This window comes from Parasteatoda tepidariorum, chromosome 7 (assembly GCF_982258835.1).
Source record: "Parasteatoda tepidariorum strain Cologne lab strain chromosome 7, Ptep-v5.0, whole genome shotgun sequence".
Classification (NCBI taxonomy): Eukaryota; Metazoa; Arthropoda; class Arachnida; order Araneae; family Theridiidae; genus Parasteatoda; species Parasteatoda tepidariorum.
The window spans coordinates 66339198-66358874 of record NC_141761.1 but is presented as its reverse complement, the minus strand read 5'-3'; the positions used below and the strand labels follow the sequence as shown (position 1 = coordinate 66358874).

General features: G+C 29.7%; 1 protein-coding gene across 2 annotated transcripts in view; it reads right to left on the bottom strand.

Annotated features, from left to right (window-relative positions):
- The window catches only part of LOC139426087 (furin-like protease 1, isoforms 1/1-X/2), a 192961-nt gene that overhangs the window by 6405 nt on the left and 166879 nt on the right, over positions 1–19677 (bottom strand). Inside the window, exons 13-15 of one of the 2 annotated variants that reach the window (XM_087167960.1) lie at positions 18994–19133; positions 15621–15956; positions 6049–8554 (exon numbers count right to left, since the gene is read on the bottom strand). In XM_087167960.1, the coding sequence (XP_087024086.1) occupies positions 8358–8554; positions 15621–15956; positions 18994–19133 (673 nt within the window). In that variant the 3' untranslated portion in view covers positions 6049–8357. Of the gene's footprint in view, positions 1–6048; positions 8555–15620; positions 15957–18993; positions 19134–19677 lie in introns of those variants that run through there. The other variant, XM_087167959.1, reaches the window with a different exon arrangement.

Sequence of the window (19677 nt, the reverse complement as noted above, 5' to 3'; positions counted from 1 at the left end):
TACATTAATTTTTATTAACATGCTTACCTGATATTTTGTAAATAAATAACTGTAAAAGTAAATAAATAACTGTTTTAAAAAGGTATTGTCTGTACAAACCAGGAAGGTGACACTTTTCAAGTAAGCTGAATACTAAATATGTTACACATATTAATGTACAAAAAATTAATCTTAAAATAGAAAACCAGATTTAAAAAACATAAGAACAACATGCATTAATATTAGCAATTCGTAATCGCAACATTTACTTAAGTGTTGAAGACGTTTTTATTACTGTTTGGAGCATTCAGTTTAAAACTTTAAATTGATTGCAATTTAAAAAGCCATACATTTTTATGTACTAGATTAGGGACCCCCAACTTTTTGCTTTAAACGCAACATTAATGAAATCTGAATAAACTAAATACTGCTATTTTGCTAGTTTGATAATTGAAATAAATTAATCAAGGGCTCCGGCAGAATAATATAAAAGGGGTGCAACCCTCTAACAAATTACCCTCCCCTCCCCCCGAAAAAAAATTAAAATATTCTGCTATTACATTTTGTTTTGTTATTACATATACTTTCATCTGTTCATTTTTTCAAGATACATTTCTTCATTGTTAGCAAGATATTTAAAAAAAAGTACTAATTTCTTGTACTTGCAAATTTTGCCCAAAGGCGATCGCGCTGGCATAGCTACTGACTTTGAAACACAAATAACTACAAACAGTAGTTTCGTATACTAACGTGTTTGTGCCCGCTTAACATTGTTATTTATTGTGTTGATGAAGTTTTACAGTTGCGAGAAGTCAGTTTGTGTTATACACCTTTGTTAAGCTGAATAACTAATAGAAAATATAATATTATTTACATTTTATTAAATGAAATTTAAAAATATAGCATAGATATCTGCCAAGTTTGTGAATGCTCAGTGTGCATAAGAAAAGAATCAAAGATGACTCAAATTCATTGAAAAAGTTAAGACGATTACAATTCTTGTTTGATTAAACAATTTCTTAATTGTTATGTATCAATAATTACTTAATTATTTGTTTTTCCATAAAAATATGTTTAATAAAAAAATTTTATAACAAAATTTTTCTGTATCTTTTCAATTGTTTAAAAAAAAGCCAGGGGGGGGGTGCAAGTGCACCCCCTTGCACCCCGCTGCCGGCGCCCTTGAAATTAATAGTTCAATAAACGGATTTTTCACATTTTTTTGTTATTATCTGCACTGTTAAAATCTCTTGGAAATTTTTTTAAATATAACAACAATTGGTAAAATAACAATTTATTTGTTATTTTCTCACATTCAACCAAAACAGTCAAATATCCATAAGAAGTCTTTTTCCTTGAGAACCGTTAATTGAATGTTTTCACCTAGTACGGTTAAACAACCAGAGTTTTATTCGCGCCAACTAGGATCACAATATAAAGCCATTCAGTCAATTGCGTCTGGGTATTAACTGTAGCCGAGAGGGCTAATCTCATGAGTGCTTGTATGGGGTTCGAATCCCAGCGTTGACACCACTTCATTTCCTTCAACAAATGAAGAGTTGCCAGTGAACTGCTTTCCCCGATTGGTAACCCTGGACTATTAGAAAAACAAACTCTCATTCAAGCATAGATCATCAGCATCACACACTGTTAGAAATTTCTCGGAAAAAATGGTTAAATAATAATTTATTGAATGGTTATTTTACCATATTTAATCAAAACAGTCAAATTACCATAAATAAAATGGTAGTCAACCTGTTAAGTTTGAGAAAAACTGTTTATTAACTGCTTTCACTGAATACGGTTAAACAACCAGAATTTTAGAATTTTATCGCACCAACTAGAACCAACTAACGAAGCTACTTAGTTCCTTGAAACTGCGTACATATCATAGCAGAGCGGGCTTATCTGTCACTCTCATGAATGGCTGAACTGGAGTTCGAGTCCTAGTGTTGACACTACAATATTTCCTCCATTCCCTTCAACACATGAAGAATTTCCAGTGTCCGGCACTCTCCAATTCCCATTACCTTACGAAAAGCTGAGCTCATATGTCTAGTTAAATAATTATATTTTTTTACATTTCTGAAAAATGCTAGTTGTATATAGTTAAAAAATTGTACAGTTTTGTATTCATGGTTTTATAACCATACTTTTTGTAAATGGTTTCAAAACCATAAAGGAAAAAAATGTTCTTTACCGTAAACTTTACGGTTAATCAGATGGACAGACAGCTGCCAGTTGTTTTACCATAATTTTAGAATGAAAATTTTAACAGTGCAGAGGTTCTTATCACAAAATAGTCTCGTATTTCCTAATTATCACGATAAATTGCGTCACCAAAAAAATAATAAGATGCATTCCACGGTTCATTTGGCAAAACACTACTTAAACCACAACTTAACTTCATTGTTCACCTAACTCCTATTTCTACTTAAATTTAATTCTTACGTCTTTATAACCGTACTAGTTGTTAACGGTTTCAAAACAGCAAATATATGAACTGCTCCTACCCGTAAACTTTTACAGTTATTTAAGTGGACAGACTGATACTGGTTGTTTCAACGTAATTTAAGAATGAACATTTTAACAGAGTGATACTGACAAATATAATACTGAGTTACTAAGCTTATTAAAAGCACTGCAAAGCCAAAAAAAAAAATGGGAAAAGGGATGAATATTATTTCAGACTTAATGTAAGGCTTGACATTGTTTTTGCTTTACTAAGGAATCAATATCTTACAAAATGTTCATACTTTTATTTCAATTTTCCAAAATATCAAAATGCATTCAAGAGTTATAGATATAATTATAGAATAACAAAATGACAATAAATTTATTAAATTTACTGACCTCTGTGTTAAATACTAATACTGTTCTTTATTTATTTAAAATGTATGATTTGTTTTGTTATCATAAATATTTATTCTACCTAACTTTTGCAAGTTTTTTTTTAAATTCATTTTCAAAGCAGAAACAAGAGAAATGTTTAAAATATTCAAGTATAGTTCTATTCATTTTTTTCTAGTTCAAAAATACATTTTACGATCTGTCGAAGTGATAATATTATAACTGACATCGTTTTTCAAAACAACATCTGAAATGTTTAATTCATTACTATTTCTATAATAAATATAAACCTTAAATTTGTAAACTCATAAATTTTTTTATTGATTTCGATTGATTTCGAAAAAAAATTTTTTTAAGCGACAAACTGTAAAAAAAATCCAGATCAAATTACGGTAAGAAATAACAGCGGTTAGGGTAACGGTAGTTAAACTGTCACTTAGGATACCAGTACTGTTCACTGTAAAATTCATTTTTATCAAAACATGTTGCGAAACAGAAAGAAAAATAAGAGAAGGAAAAAAAGAAGAGTTCTATAGTTTACAAGTCACATCTGAGAAAATTACTTCATCACATAAGTAAAAAAAAGTATATATCCATGAAGAAATTAATTTTTTTATTTTACTTTTCTCGTGAATAATTGTACATGAATAAGTTTTAATACAATTCTAAATTCTATGTTTTGTTGTTCATAGATTGTAAGAAGTATCTTCTTTCGAAGATTATTTTAAAATTGAGTATTTACTGAATAATAACATAAACTAAATAACATAAACTAAGATCAAAGAATTTTTAAAAAAACATGTAAATTTTACCATAATGAAGTTTTGACCCAGTTTACTGATAAAACAATTAAGTAGAAACATATACAACTCCTTCATATTTACAATTGTCTTATATAGTGTATTCATAATAATACATCAAATAAAATTGAAAAAAGTAAACATAAAAATTGTGACATTTTTTTCATTGTGGCATTGTTTTCAATATTTGTAAAAAGGCATATAAATAATTATTGCAAAAATAAAAGAGAAAAATCATATAAAAGATTTTAAGTAAGCTCTAAAAAAAACATATGCTACAGATATTTTTTTAATATTAAGAATACAAAACTAGATACCTAATTGGTTAATACCTAGATACCTTATCTTTGCATGTTTGCTTGGAAGTTTTATCAATACGAATACACTAAGTTTATACACAAAGCAAGTAATGTGAATCACTCGTTTATTCTGGCTTCTGATTGCTTACTTACTTGATAATAAAATTAAACTGATTGCGAATTAAATTACTTATTTTACAAGAATGCTTAGTATTTATAAAAAGGACAATATCCAATACCAAAAGCTAGCATCTAAATGAATGATTTCAAGCATAGAGGGATGTTAAAAAATGCAAGCAATGTTAGTTGGAAATAAGGAGAACTCTTTTGTCTTAATGCATCTGTCCTGTGCAATTGCTGCAGCTGAGCAATATAAAAAAATCATACTAACTGTTGAAAAAATTTTAAAACGTGGAAAAGAAAGACAGCGATTGAATTAATTGAATCAATCTTTTCAGACAAATGTAAAGTCAGTTTGCCTAGTTTTAATCTCTATCGATTTTTCTAATTGCGTGAATAATTTGTATACACTATTAATGTTTATAAAATTGATATTTTTTCAAAAAATTACCGATGCTTTAAAAATAATCTGCATACTAAAGGGGATGCATTTATACTATGAACCCAATAGTAATTTTAAATACAACTTTTATAACAAAAAACATTTCGTCGTGTGAGATCGCTCACAATATTTTTAAAGTTTTGATATATACAATTTTCCAGTCTAGCTGAGTTGATTGTTAAATATTTCACGCACAGAATTAACCTAGAAGGATTAGCATTATGTAGTCCTACCTTCATCCTTATTTTTGAATTGATTGCATCTGAAAATGAGTAGACCATAAAAATGGATAATTCTTCTACAACAAACCCGATCATCCCAATTTTTAATTTTTCTGCAAAACATATACTTTTTTATAACTTTAATGCAATGGTCAAACAAGTATTAAAAATTAACTTAATTCTAAAATAATTTCAGTTCAAAATAAAATTTATATAATTAATGATAAACCTAAGCAGTCCATATAGCTCAAAAATTTATCACAGTTTTCCCTCACTTTCTAAGCTTTATTGTCATAAGATAAAATTTGGAATGTCTTAATGCCCAATCAAAATAGTGCTCAAAAATTTTTAAAAAAAGTACAATGCAATATCATTTAAACTCTGTAAACAGTTAAATTAAAATGATTACTGATTGTAAAATTGTAGCATTTCTTTTTAAATGTTTAAATTTAAAACTAATTCTTCCATTTACAAGAATTTAAAGGGATTAAAAGCTCTGAGACAATATATATTTAATTGTCCTTTAGAAAAATAGCTTTGAGAAAAATTAAATATCTAAGAGAGCTATTTAATTTTTCTCAAAGTTTTTTAAAGGATTTAGATAACTCAGAAATTGTTTTAAAATTCAGAAAAACATATAAGTCCCCGTGTTATGTGCAGCGAAAAAAAATATTTGGGATTGAATCTTGTATTGTCGCTCTCTTGCTTGTTCGATTTTATTATTTTAATTGATTTTAATATGAAACACGCTAACCATTTTTATGATATTCGAGAGAATTGTTTTTTAAAAATTTTAAATATACATTTTTATAAAAAGAAATCGCCTGATATCTAAGTTTATTTTATTTTTTAAATAATAATCGAGAATGACCAAACAATCCGAACAAATAAGTAAATAATATACGGGAAACAAAATTTAAAGCTAAATCTATTCTAAAAATTGAATAATTGACACCAGAATTCTCAAAAATTATTAAATGCCTAATTGTGTAATTAGGACTATTTTTCCTCCATATGCACATGTTACAAAGGTAAATAATTCTGAAAAGAAAGATAAAAGGGCACTGCAAACTGCAAAAATTCATGAGAAAATTAAAACCATACTGTCATACGGCTGGTGGCAGTAATGAAATAAGCACATAATGTCATACATTTAAAAGAGGTGAAGCTCAAAATAATAAGCTAAAACAAAAGCAGTACGCGAAAATGTACAAAAGGTAAATATATGGCACTATCTAATCCTAAATCTTCATTGAAATCTTTAAAATTCTTCAGGTTAGCATGAAATTTGTATTTGAATTTTTTTTTAAAAAGTTCTTGTGGTAACTTTCTGTAAATTTGTGAATATTTAGTGACCAGTAGAATATCTTCCGCTTTCTAAGCAGTGTTTTCAACGAAGAAAACTTTCTTTTGCATTAAAAGAAGTTAGTATTTTTCTTTTGAGGCTTTAAACCACGCAAAAGAAAAATCATCTGTTCCTAACAAGATATATTCTATTCCCGCATCAATTGCTGCTATAACGCATAAAGATTTTCTAATATATAAACTATGAATCAAGTATACAATATATTCATCTATATATAGTTCATTTTCAAAGTAAAACCTGAGAGTTACGAAAAATTGAATAATTTTTCGATGATTTATTTTGTACACTAGAGAATACTAATAAATCGCATCAGAGATATTTACAAACCATAATCATGTTATGAATTATCTATAAATTAATTAAAATAAATTAAAAATAACTATTATTTGCAGAATATAAATATCTATCCTATAATATACAACTATTATACACAACTAACATGCAATACGACTTGTTTGAGATACGAATATAAATATGTACTTTAAACAAATATGATGTATAAAAATATATATGTGTGTGTGAATAATCACTTATTTTACAGTGCACAAACAACGTATAAACAATATATTCAAAAGATATACATATATTTCAAATAAATTAAAAACTTCTCATAATCTCGTAAAAATAAAAAGAGTTCATAAAATGGTCTTATCTTATAGCCATGTTTTATGGCATTTATGTTTTTAAGGATAAATAAACAGTCATTACTGTCCAAGTTTGGGTATTTCTTGAATGATAATCACAAACAAAACCATTTCTTAATTTCCTTAAATATCACATGTCAATATTAATTCGTAACCCAGAGAAAATGGCACAGTTATGTAACGATGAAGAATTTTTTTTCACTAACATAAGGTCTTGGTTGTTAGTCCCAGTTTTATACATCCCAATTCTTATGCACCAGGTGAAAAATTATTGCCAGTAAAGAGTGCATAAAAATGATAACACACGTATATAGATACGGAAAAATTTTATTTTCAGATATCTGCAAAAAGAGTAGAAAAATAATATGAGATACTACCACAAACTTGTGATAAATGAGCAAGGTAATTTCCAAACAAATGATTTTATTGTATAAGTTTTAGAATGATGGAAATTTTTTTAATGTGTTTGTGTTAATTGTACAGAATGGCAGGATGATATGAAGGATACGTGATTGAGTTGGAATGGTTTTAACTGCTGCTGGGGAAAATAAGGAATTATTCTTGTACTTGTGAGTGATAAAAGAAGTTACTCAATTAATCGTATTTCATCGAAGTCAGATCTTAAAGGAATGAGATTCTCTGAAACTGCATAACTGGTAGGTTGCTGACTACCGGCTATGCCTTGATTCATGCACAGTGGATAAATCACGGTGAAACCAGCAGTAGACGCCAAGGGGTCGGACGACTATGCGTCATCAAAGAAAAGTGACGTCGGAGACTGTTACGCTTGGTAAAACATAATCGGTGTCAGACTTCAGCTCAGCTGACAGCCCAATAAAATGCAGGTCCAAGTGCAAGTGTTTAAATCTTTAGACAATCTGATTATAATTGCGGTATTATAATTACCATCCATGGTGTCTGTTTCCTCAATTGAAATGGAATCTTCCAGTAGCACAACGCTTCAATTCGCAAAGGTTCGAATTGTGTTGGAGTGGTTCGAAGTAACGACTTGACTCCAATTATCTACCAAGGACTTGTACTATTTATGCTAAGTGAGATATGTACAAGTAGATTAACAGAAAATTTTTTATGTACCAATTATGTGTGTGTAATAATAACGTCACACACTTAGACTTACTTTAAGATTTGTATGTGCCAATAAAATTTCGTAAGAATTGTATCTGACACACTCTTTGAAAAATCAATACAGTTTTGAACCCCAATACTGGTACTTTCAATAATAGTACTGAGAAAATTTGCTTCAACCTTATTGAGGTATTGAATTTAACCATATTTCCGTTTAAGTTGAACAATAAACTGAAATCAATTATAAATTATATTGTGAAATCAAGTTAAAGAAGCACAATAATATGGATTAATTTAAAACCGTGTTAAGGTTGAAGCAAAATTCGACGATATTATTGTTTAACACGCTTTCTCAATTTCACAGCGTGCATAGATTTTTAAAAACGTTTTAACGTGTTTGATGTCATTTTCAAGACACTTTTTACTCAAGAAATTTAACACTTGGTTTAAGAATTGGGCTGATGGCAAAATATTAACAAAAGAATGTGCTGTTTTTGTGCACAAAGAATTAAAGCTGGTGCATTGTGATTAATTTGTTGTGCGCAAAAGTTCAGCAATATCTGGCAGGAGGCATCAGTAGTAGGCCCTTCACCAAGCACAGAAATAGAAGAGTGCAACAGATGTTTTGGGGTTTCGCCTGGAGTTGGTTTCCACCTGAGTTTTTGTTCTCTCTTGAGGGGAAGGGGGATGAATGGTTGCCTTCCCCCGTAGTATCAGAAGACGCGCCTGAGAACCCAAGCCAAGACCCTACATCAAAAGCAAACACAGAGAGAAACAAAAATAAGTCACAAAACACAGAAAAGGGTAAAATCAAAAACTAAATCAACATTAAAAGGGATGGTAAAATTCAAAGTTTAGCGTATAAAAGCAGAAATGAATGTAATAAACTAAATCTCATATATGAAGAGAAATAGAAAAACACAGAAAAGAGACTTCAGATTAGCATTGAAAAAAAGTAAGCAGAGTTTTAAAAAAAATAGGAATATATCAACGTGCAAGCATCAAGCGGGGAGCCAGAAAGCTATGAAATGATAAAGAGGAGTAGGTATAGGTAAAGTTTGCTTTTAAGACATTTTAAGAAGGAGAAAACAGAAAGACGAAAAACTTAAAGTAAGTTGAAATACGTGGAATTTAGCACCAATTTTCAAAGCTAAAACATGAGAGAGATAGACTCAAAGTTTATTTTAAAATCGTTCAATTGGTAATAGGTTCAACACTTCATTGGGTGACAATTTTATTCTCCATTGATTCTTGTAAGCTGAAATCAGCAATCACAACCAAAAGGAACTTCTAGCTGTACCTGTTCATTTAATCTAACATGTAGTTCAATCGATTTTTAAAGAAAAACACTTAAAAATATCTCGTTTCTTTAAATATATAATCGATTCAGCCTCTTAATTGCTGTAGGAGAAACACAGTTATAGTTTTTCATTTTTTAAATCGTTTTTTTTTTTTAATATTTAAAATCCTTCAAAAACATTTGCACATAATTCTACATTTATGTGTACATGTTTACACATGACGATCCCAAATCTATGATCAAAATTTTATGGGGTTGCAGAGGATGCTTTAAGAGTCATTTGTTGTATAGAGCAGGGATGGGCAAACTTTTTTGGTCGCGGGCAAAAAATCGAGAGAAAAAATGTTTGGTAGGCCAAGTAAAAACTTCAAAATTTAAAAAAAAAAAAAAAAAAAAAAAAAAAAAAAAAAAACGATGTACAAGTTTTAATTTAAATATTTAATGAGATGAATGAAATTGCTATTTCATTTTTAAAAGTTCCTTATATTGTGGTTCGATGTGAGATGTGCTTATTTTAAGGAACGAGGTTAAATGCTTGTCTGTTAATCTACTTCTGAAACAATTGTTTCATAGTTGAAAACATAACATAGTTGTTAACATAAGATTAAGCAAACATAGCACTGATTTTCTAGGCATGAAATATTAAATTTTGGAAACTAGCTTTTGGTAATGATTTGCAAAACTCAAACTTTGACTATTTAGAAACAACTGCTTCAGATGATTGTTAGATTGTCCGCTCGTTGGAGCTTAAAATGCTCAGTCTGCCACATGTGAAATACAATTCACCTGTATTAGATTCAATAAGTCTGCTCCTCGAGGAAGACAAACGCTAGTTGGAGCCCAATATACGGCTATTTTATAAAAAACTGCTTTCAACATTTTACCAATTGAAGCTGTCTGTGCTAACTATTTCCATCAATTTATGTTTTGTAGAACAGAAATATAGAAAGTAAAAAGGTCATCAGTACTTAGTTGAAAAAGAAAGAACAGAAATAGCTTTAAACAAAGTCGACAAGAAAATGGATGTATATTGTTTATATTTGCCACGGATCGGCAAGTTAAAATTCTATCTGCGGGCCGGATATAACCTTCCGGCGGGCCACAGTTGGCCCGCGGGCCGCAGTTTGCCCATCCCTGGTATAGAGTATGGGTGCCAAATGACACGCTGAGGAGCAAATATTACATAAAAAGAGATACAAAGCGTTTAGTACGAGCGTCTTTGTCAATTACAATAAATGTTCAAAATTGTGTTAACCAAAATGACCAATGCTCTACAGAGTAGGTGATGGGATTGGAGTAAATTTTCGAAAATACCAAGTATGCTACGCACACGTACGTAGCATGCTTGGTTAGCAGCAACGTCGGTTAATCAAATACAAAGATCCTCATTTGAATTAACTGGAGCCTTATAAACAAGACTCTTCTGATAAACTCCTAAATTCCTAAGATCATTGAAGCCAAGTCAATAAGCCCAAAATTTGGCAGCCATGTGGTTGCGTACACTAACACTTAAGTTTGAAAGTGCATTATCATGCTGTGTTTCTTCATCATGTCACTTGCATACGATGTTTACAAAGTACTGTATCAAATCTTTTAGTTTATTAGAAATAGCTAACAATCAGTAAAATTCAGCTTTATTTAGAGGAAAGAGGGAAAAAAAATTTTAAATTGCATTTTTGTTACTAATAATTTTTTTTTAAATAAACAAGCTATGCTTTTTCTTGTAACTCATTATTCAATGAATATTTCTAAACATGCAAATAAAATTTTTTCTTAAAGTTATTCTCAAAAATATTTTTATTTAAGATGGTTTGTTTACAAATTGGATTATATTAATATTTTTATTCAGAAAAATTTAGCGAAGCAGTTAAACAATAAAGGATTGAGAAAAGGCGAAATGCAGAAGCATTATTCTCGATATTAAAGAGAAAATATAATTTATCTTCATTTCCCTAACAGCAAGACACATGAAAAACTTCAGGTAGCTAATAAGTAGAATTCAAAAAATGATGCAGCCTTGTTTTTAAATGAACAGAAGCAACGGAAATAAGGCATGAAAAATAGAGTTAATCATCATGTCTGTAAAATAACTTGTATCATTCATACAAATCAAAAAGCAGAATTAAAAAATTATTTTCACAAATATGTTTAATTTTTTTAAAATTTTTGGGAAGGCAAAAAAATAAAATTAATGAATAAAAGAAAATAAATCACCAAAAAATGTAAATTTCTCGGCGCAACTTATCTTTGTGATAAACTATTTATTCAAAGTTAAAATCTAATTTTTTTATGAAAGAATAAACATAATCTGGAGAAATATCTGATGCATATTTAAGGATACACAATTGTTATAAAACATGTTGGATTGAGTATAAAATTCGACTATATTAAAAATTTTCGGATTTTAGCAACCATTTTAAAATAATTTTTTTTATTAGTAATTCATTACATTATAATATTAGTTATTCAGCAACATTGACTTTGCTGAAAATGTTTGGGTTTTTAAATTTACAGTGACCAATTTTTTTCATCAGTGTCATTCTGATAACGTATCATAAAATCACATTAACAAAAGTGAGGCATGAATTATTTGTAAAATTCAAAATAATATTGAAATGTTATCAATAGCCGCAGTTATTAAATATTTGATTAAGTCAAATATGCATATGGTTTTTCATAACGATAAAAGTATTAATTTGCTTACTTCCATTCCGCAAAATTAGCTCTGAAAGTTTTTTTCCACTAACTTTCAGATTTGGATACGATTTTTGTGTTTATGAATTAAGCGAATATTTTGAACTAAATTGTAACTTTTAAGCTGATTTTACAATATTTGAGATTATTCAATAAAATATATTATGGAAAATTTTTGACTTAAGCACTAATAAGTTACTAAAACAGACTTAATTAACCTTACAAATAGTTCTCTCTGACTCTTGACACCACCGTCTTATCTTTCAAAGGGCTTATAATGTAGTTATAAAATCTGTGTCTAGACTAAATGCTATGCGCCATGTGGCAAATGTAAATAAATTTGAATAAATATATATAAATTCAAAGAAAAGAAAGCTTAAGCGTAATTGTTTTTGTCGTTTCTTGAAATATTACGTGAAAAAAAAACTTTTTAAGAATTCAAAAACCATCAGTTATGAAATAAAGCTTTTTTTCTTCTTAAGCTTTGTACAATGAAAATATAGATATCTTGGCTGTTGTCAATATCATTAATCAGAACGAACAAAAAATCTCGAGCAAACAAATTGCAATTAAGTGTTTTTTTCTGAGCATTAATGTTCTCAAGGAGTTTATTTCTATAAAATCGATTGTGATTTACAGCTTTGAAATTCTCCCTTCTCCATAAATCATACCATTTTGTTGATAAATACACTTACTCTGCAACTTTCAACCTGGTGGTGAAGGCCGTCCAATTTTTTTTTATCCTGTACCTAAACACTAAATTTATAACTATAGCTGCAGCAGGTGTTGAAAAGTTAAGAGGGTGGTTGCTGTCTCTAGTGGGCATTCTGTATAATCCCAAATTATGATGCTGTATAATTTTACTTTAATCTTAGAATTTAAAAATGAGAAGATCTACACAAGTTTAAAATTATTTATTAAATCTTCTAAGCAATCATTTATTATTTTTAACGAAATACGCTACTACTTAAGTAATTTTAATCATGATATTATTATTCTATTCGAATACTATGTCGACTAAGCTATTTCCTTTATCAAACACTTGTATTATATTTCATTCCAATTGAAACTCAATCAATAAAAAATAATTCTTCTATTCCATTCATCAAAGTTTTTGCGCTTCTTGATTTAGATGAATTTGAATCTGTGAAAAGTTTTAATATAAATTTAATTAACTGAATAAAGTTTCTAAAGTAAGTGTGCAAAATTAAATTAAATTTCACTAAAATGTTGTGTTTTCCATAATAAAGTATTTGTTTAAGAATAGTTTAATTTGAGAGAAAAAACACTAGGAAGCATCATAGTGAGAATAAATTCAGTGAATGAACACTAAATTTTTAAGTGAATGAACACTTAATTTTGAGAATTTTTAATGCACTTTAGGAATCTATAGGCCATACAAATGTCTAAAAACAAAGATTTTTCTTGGAATTATAACATGTAACCACAGTTAAAGTGGACAATTTTGCCTTTTTTTCAGTCATGAAATGGAAAGTAAAATGGGGTTGATTACAGAATAAAAAAATGTTTTTAATTTTCTTTCTCACACTTCAATAGTCGAGTCTAAATCAGGAATGTAATCCGATGATGTTTTATTACTATTATTCTTGCTCATTAACTCTTTATGTCAGTCCTGCATGCATTTGTTAAAGTCAACGTTTTCAACATCAAATGGAAAAATACCACATTTTATAAAAACATTTCAACTTCATCAGTTGATGCCTCAAAAGCCTATTAAAAATGGGTGCAAAATTACCTCTATATATTGTTTTATGCTTCTCTTTTTTTCAAGATCTAGCGGAAGTTTCATTTAAGTTTTCAAAGCTCGAAATACGCCTACATCACATCTAACTAAATCTATTCCCAGTGAAGGAACATGCCTGTTCCTTAACTGATTAGAATTTGTTTTTTTGTATTTTTAACATAATTTTCATGTATAATATGACTGAAGGTACAAAAAAATTAAATTTTTTCTTTTATTTTCATTAACTTGGAAAAATCCCAGTAAAGGAACACTTGTTCATTCATTGGTTTTTCATCGTTCGGTAATCCAGTTAATAAACACTCTCTAATTTCAGTAGTTGCTTATGCTATGATGCTTAAAATAAATGAAACGTAACTTCAATAACCATATTTTGAATTCTTTTTTTCACAGTGAGAAAAATAGAACTATTATATGCAATTAATTGCACTTTAAACGGATAAATACAAACACTGACCTTATAATTTTGTCATAGAAACAAGATGTTGAACAGATACTAACAAATTCAAAATTTTTTTCCAGAGAAGACTATATGACCAGGCAACCAAATGCATTGTTACATGATTTCCTATTGTTAAGTAGTAAGCTACTGTTACCAATCAATCTAAGTAAAAACGCTTAAAATCTTAATTTAAAAAAATATTTATCAAATGTTCATTCACTGGGGTGTGTTCCTTCACTGGTTGGTTTATCCTATATAAGGGACACCGGTACCCTATCTGCGTCAAAGACTGCGTTAAAACGACTGGTAGCCAATACATCCCGAAATCTGCAATGACGAAAGTAAACAAAATGGTGGTATGCACAAAAGCATGAAAATGAGTATAATAGGCTTATAAGTGCTTCACATACAAAATCTATCTCATCTTGCTAATTGATCATTATTATATTATTATAGGTCAATATAATATGTAGTTATGTAGTATTGTATAAAAATCCGTAACCTAAAACTGAGCTATTAGAACTACAGTTGACATAAGTTAGAAGGTTTGAAGTTCAATACTGTCAAACACTGTACTGCGTGATACAGCTTGAAGAAAGAGATTATCAGGGGATTATTATCATATTTAACATTATTATTTAGCATTATTATAACGTTATTTTTACATTGAAGCTTGTGGTATTCTGTTTCTTTAAATTTTTTAACAGCATCTGTTGCGGAATATCAATGTTGACTTTTGAGAATCTAATTAAATCAACACGACTTCCATTGAGACTTTAATGTGACGTTTAAGTAATTCTTTATATTTAACTCAATAAAATTTAAAATAGAAATAGATAATTTTCATGACGTATATTGGTTACAAGTAAAATGAAAGATAATGTGGATGGTTTATCTTGACATAGTTTGGTTAAGAAAAGTATATTGAAAGTCAATGAGGATAGTTTTTATGACTTATAAATTAAAAGATGCTGCCATGACTTAGCACTAAGAAAGTGTAAGAGCTATATGAAACTACACATTTCTTTTGACGACAATTGCACCTTTCACGAGTTTCATTGAGACTTTAATGCGAAGTTTAAATAGTTATTTTTATTTAACGCAATAAAATTTAAAGTCAATGTAGATAGTTTTAGCAGCGTATTTAGGTTAATACAAGTAAATTCAAAGTCAATATGGATAGTTTTCACGACGCCTTTTGGTTAATACAAGTAAAATAAAAGCCAATGTGTATGGTTTCTCAAGGCGTATTTTGGTTAAGAAAAATAGATTGAAAGTCAATATGGATAACTTTTATGACGAATAAACTAAAAGATGTAGCCATGAATTAGTACTGAGAAAGTATGGAGGCTATAATGAAACTATGCATTTATTTTAAAGATAATTGCATCTTTTTAAGCATGCTTTTATAAACATGACCTAGTTATACTGTCACCGTGAATAATAAAAATGCTGATTTATATTATTCACTAAAATCTAGTTTAGGCTGCACACGTCAGTCAGAATCTAATTTAAAGATGTTTTTTGTTCTCAATAAATAATAATATACAACAACTGTTTGCTATAAAGCAGTTCAAATATTTTATTTCGTACCCAAAATTAAATATTTTCATACCTGAATCTTGTTTTTCCGGGGGCTGGTTGGATATGGAAAGTTCGTTTGCACTATCACCCCTATTGTATCCGTCCTCCATTGGATACACTTGTAATTTGGCAGTTGTTAGTGGATAATACTGTGATGTAGGCTTAGGCCATGGTGGAGCTTTTACTTTTGGATTCTTTGGCTTAGAAGTTGTTGTCTTAGGCTTAGGGGAAGGTGTTGTTATAGTGGTAGAGGTGGAAGTAGTAGTGGTTGGAGATGTAGTTGGGCTACTTGTAGTAAAAGGACGGGAATCCGGATTTTCTGTGGTTCCATATAAATGCAAATACCATTCTTTCAATGTAGCTCGCCCTGTAAATAGAACGTATTTTTTTATGCGTAGTAATTTTATAATTTATCAGTCTGCACCCTTGATAGCTATGAAATGATCTTTACAAACATGTCAAAAGTTTCAATTTTTTATATTAAATAACACTTTTCTTTTGGTATTATGGTTCTTTATGTACTATAGTGGCTGAGAGCATGCATTAGACTGAAATGGCAAAACACATTTTGCTGCTAAAAGGAGACATATAACTAAATTAAAAGTGAGTACACTAAAAGATTAATAACAAAGAGAATTATGAATGCGATATTTTAAAACAATCTAAGTTATTTTCGCACCACTCATTTGAAATCTGCAATCGGTTTCCCTCCCCAAACTATAATTATTTTAAATGACATTTTCAGTCTAATTTCAGACGAAATATATACGCTTAAAGACTTTAGTTTGTCATATAAATGTTGGGGCAAACTTCTAGAGGAGATAGACTACATAATCAAGATTAAAACTGCATTGGAAACCATGCCTGGGTATGTCATCGTATTCAGGGAGGGGGACTTCCTTATTATGACCAGTTCAGAAACACACAAAAAAAAAACATTTCCTACTAGGCAAGCGTCTTTATCGGCGTATGGTGATATAGGGGTATGGTGATCTATATGATCCTGGCCATGAATTCCTATGTAGTTTTAATCTGATGATGTGCCTTAACTTTCTTAGATATTTGCCGTAATATTTGCGAGACTAACTATTATATATAACGTTGATAAACTTGTATATTTTAACATAAAATAGGCTAAAAATGTCACTTTAGGAAAACTGTCGCTTCATTAGCAAAAATAATTTCAGTTTTTTAAAATCCTTATACCAAATTATACCAAGATAAAGTAATTGCAAAAGTACAATAAAGATTTAATTCCCTAGAATAATTAACTAAATTTTTTTATCCCAAGTATCACGAAATTGCATTTATTTAAACAATTCAAATGTTTAATCAGTTGTTAATAATAATAACCATATAAATCGGTTAAAACTGAATTAATTTTGATGATTTGTCCATTTCACTGATGGTTATTGTTAACCATTTGTGTATGCATTAAAATTGTACACATCTTTGGCATTGATCGGAATAAAATTTTTTTGAACAAAATATAATTCTGTTTTCACGAAGAAAAAGGCTTTTTAAGCAAAATTTGTACAATTTTTATTTAGAATTTTTCACATCTACATATTATCCAGTCAGTATTATATAATACACTATGAGATTAGGAAATTTCTTTGCTGTACCGGCTCAGAGCAGATTACGATTGGAGCGGTAAAAAAATCATTGGCGGCTGAAAGTAGACACACGATGCAAAGGGTTCGTACAGGTATTCAGGGTGCCGGTACTTTTTTTCGAAAAGTCCATTTTTACCGGAACATGTTACGGAACAAAAAATCTGATAGACCGTCATTTTTACGGTAATAATGAACCTAAAATCACTGAATTACTCTATTTAAATAAATATTACTGTAGGTATTACAGTATAATATTTTACAGTAAAACGTATTTTTACGGATAACACGCCCAAAGTGCCGTTACTTAATACCTTAATTTGAGCAATTTTTTGCAGTGTAACTACCACAGAATTTTGTTCAGAATTAAATGCTAGTTATTAATAATAATTTTCATGGTTAACTTCAATTATTACCAATTACTATTTATAATTACGGATAAAATTTAAAAAGTGTCAAACTTTATTTGCAATTGCTAATAATAACTGGTTACAGGGATAAATGTACATAATTCATCATAATTACCAATAGACAATAGTTATTAATAATTTCCTGTTACAATTAAATGCAACCAAATTTATTACTTTAAGTGAAACATATAATGAATGGAAAACAATGTATAAAGCACACATTAAATAGTTGAAAAGCGCAAACTGTCGTTTCAGTGCTACACCATAATCAGAGTGAAGACACAGAATAAAGGGAAATACAGAAATATCACTAAATAAATATAATGGTGATATGGAATTAACTACTACGGCTCGGTACTGACAACGGTATTATCAAATTATAGAACTGAAAGATCTGTCTGTAATGTATAATCATTTTTAGTGCTTTCAATGAAATATGTATTATGAAGTACATGTGTTTTTGAACTCAGTTTAAATTGTTACACAAAACTTAACACAACAATAACACAAATATTAATCTCCACACAAATATATATCCCCTCCCACGTAAACCTTTACTTTAATGATCTGGCCAATGAACTGGCCAAGGAGGGCTCTAATGATCTTATAGATAGTAGTGGCCTTCTAACATACAATGAAATCTATGCAAAAGTAAAGGCCAGGACTATAACAGGACTTGGAAGATTCCACCTAGTCATGATTGGTATCAACAAAATAGTCCTGGGGCTGCCCTGGAGCTAAAAGGTGATAGGAAACTGTAGACGGCTGTCACAAGACTAATCAGTGGTCATACCCACGGACTAACATTTGTTCAGGGTCAGAAGACTTTCCCTGTATGCCTAAAATGTAATGTGCACCAGGCTACACCTGATCATTTGCTGTCCTGTATGGGGCTAGAGAAGAATTTTATCTTGGAGGGTCCAGCGATGGTATATGACTTTCTGTCGGTGAACGGTCAGTTGGACTTGGTCTAGCCTTGTTCTGGGCCAAGTGGAATAAGCAACAACAAGTATTAAAACTGTACAATTGGGCTGTAATGTACAACTATCCGAAACTAAAATTAAAATATATTCTAATGTCTTAATTTTCTATGGGCATATAGTTTTAATATGAAAAAAAAACACAAATTACAAATTCAAATATTCATTTTGATGCTGATTGTCAAGAAAAAAAAATCTATAACAAACTAAATCTTAATACACCACAGCATTCAAGAAGGCTTATATTTAAAAGTTATTATTATTATTATTAATATTATTTAATTATTGAGAAATGTTAAGCAATATAAATTAAAAAGTAAATAAATATGTAAGTAAATTACTAAGCAAATTATCCACAAAAAAAATCGCATTCAAACAATGGGGGAATGTCTCATTCATACCATAAAATCGACCTTCATTATGTACTTCTAACTTCCAAAGGCCATCAGGGTTTTCTCCCCAGTTATGGACGGTCATAAAAGGCCAGGCTTGAAAGCCAGCACGAGAGCCATCTATTGGACGCTGAGCTAAAAGGGTAGAGCTGAAATAATAACATTAAAATAACAATTAATTAATACATAGACAGAAACTAAGCTTAAAATTTTTGTCGTTATTCTGTTACAGTATTATAATTTTTAATAGGACTTTTTATTATATCACAAAGTATACCCTATCTTCTACTTTATAATGTTCTAATTTGATGTCTTATTTTTAAAAAAAATTATTTTCTTATTCGTTTATTAATTTTAAACGAAGCTTTAAGTCTAAGAAATCGTTCGTAGTTTTAAGTCTAAGAAACCGTTTAAAAATATTTAAATTACGGGCGCCACCCTAGTTTCTTTAGGCGCCATGGCGAACAAAATACAAGATTTTTAAACTCCTACACACTCTACTGCTATTGAACTTATAAATAGCCCGTAATAATAACTATCCCGTAAGCCGTAGTGGCTTACGGGATAGAGCATTTGCCTTCCAATGAGTGACCCAGGTTTAAACCCCTGCGATGGCTGATCGATACGAATTCCGTACCCGGCTCGCACCGACCACAGTGCTGACATAAAATATCATCTGTTGTAGACGGATCA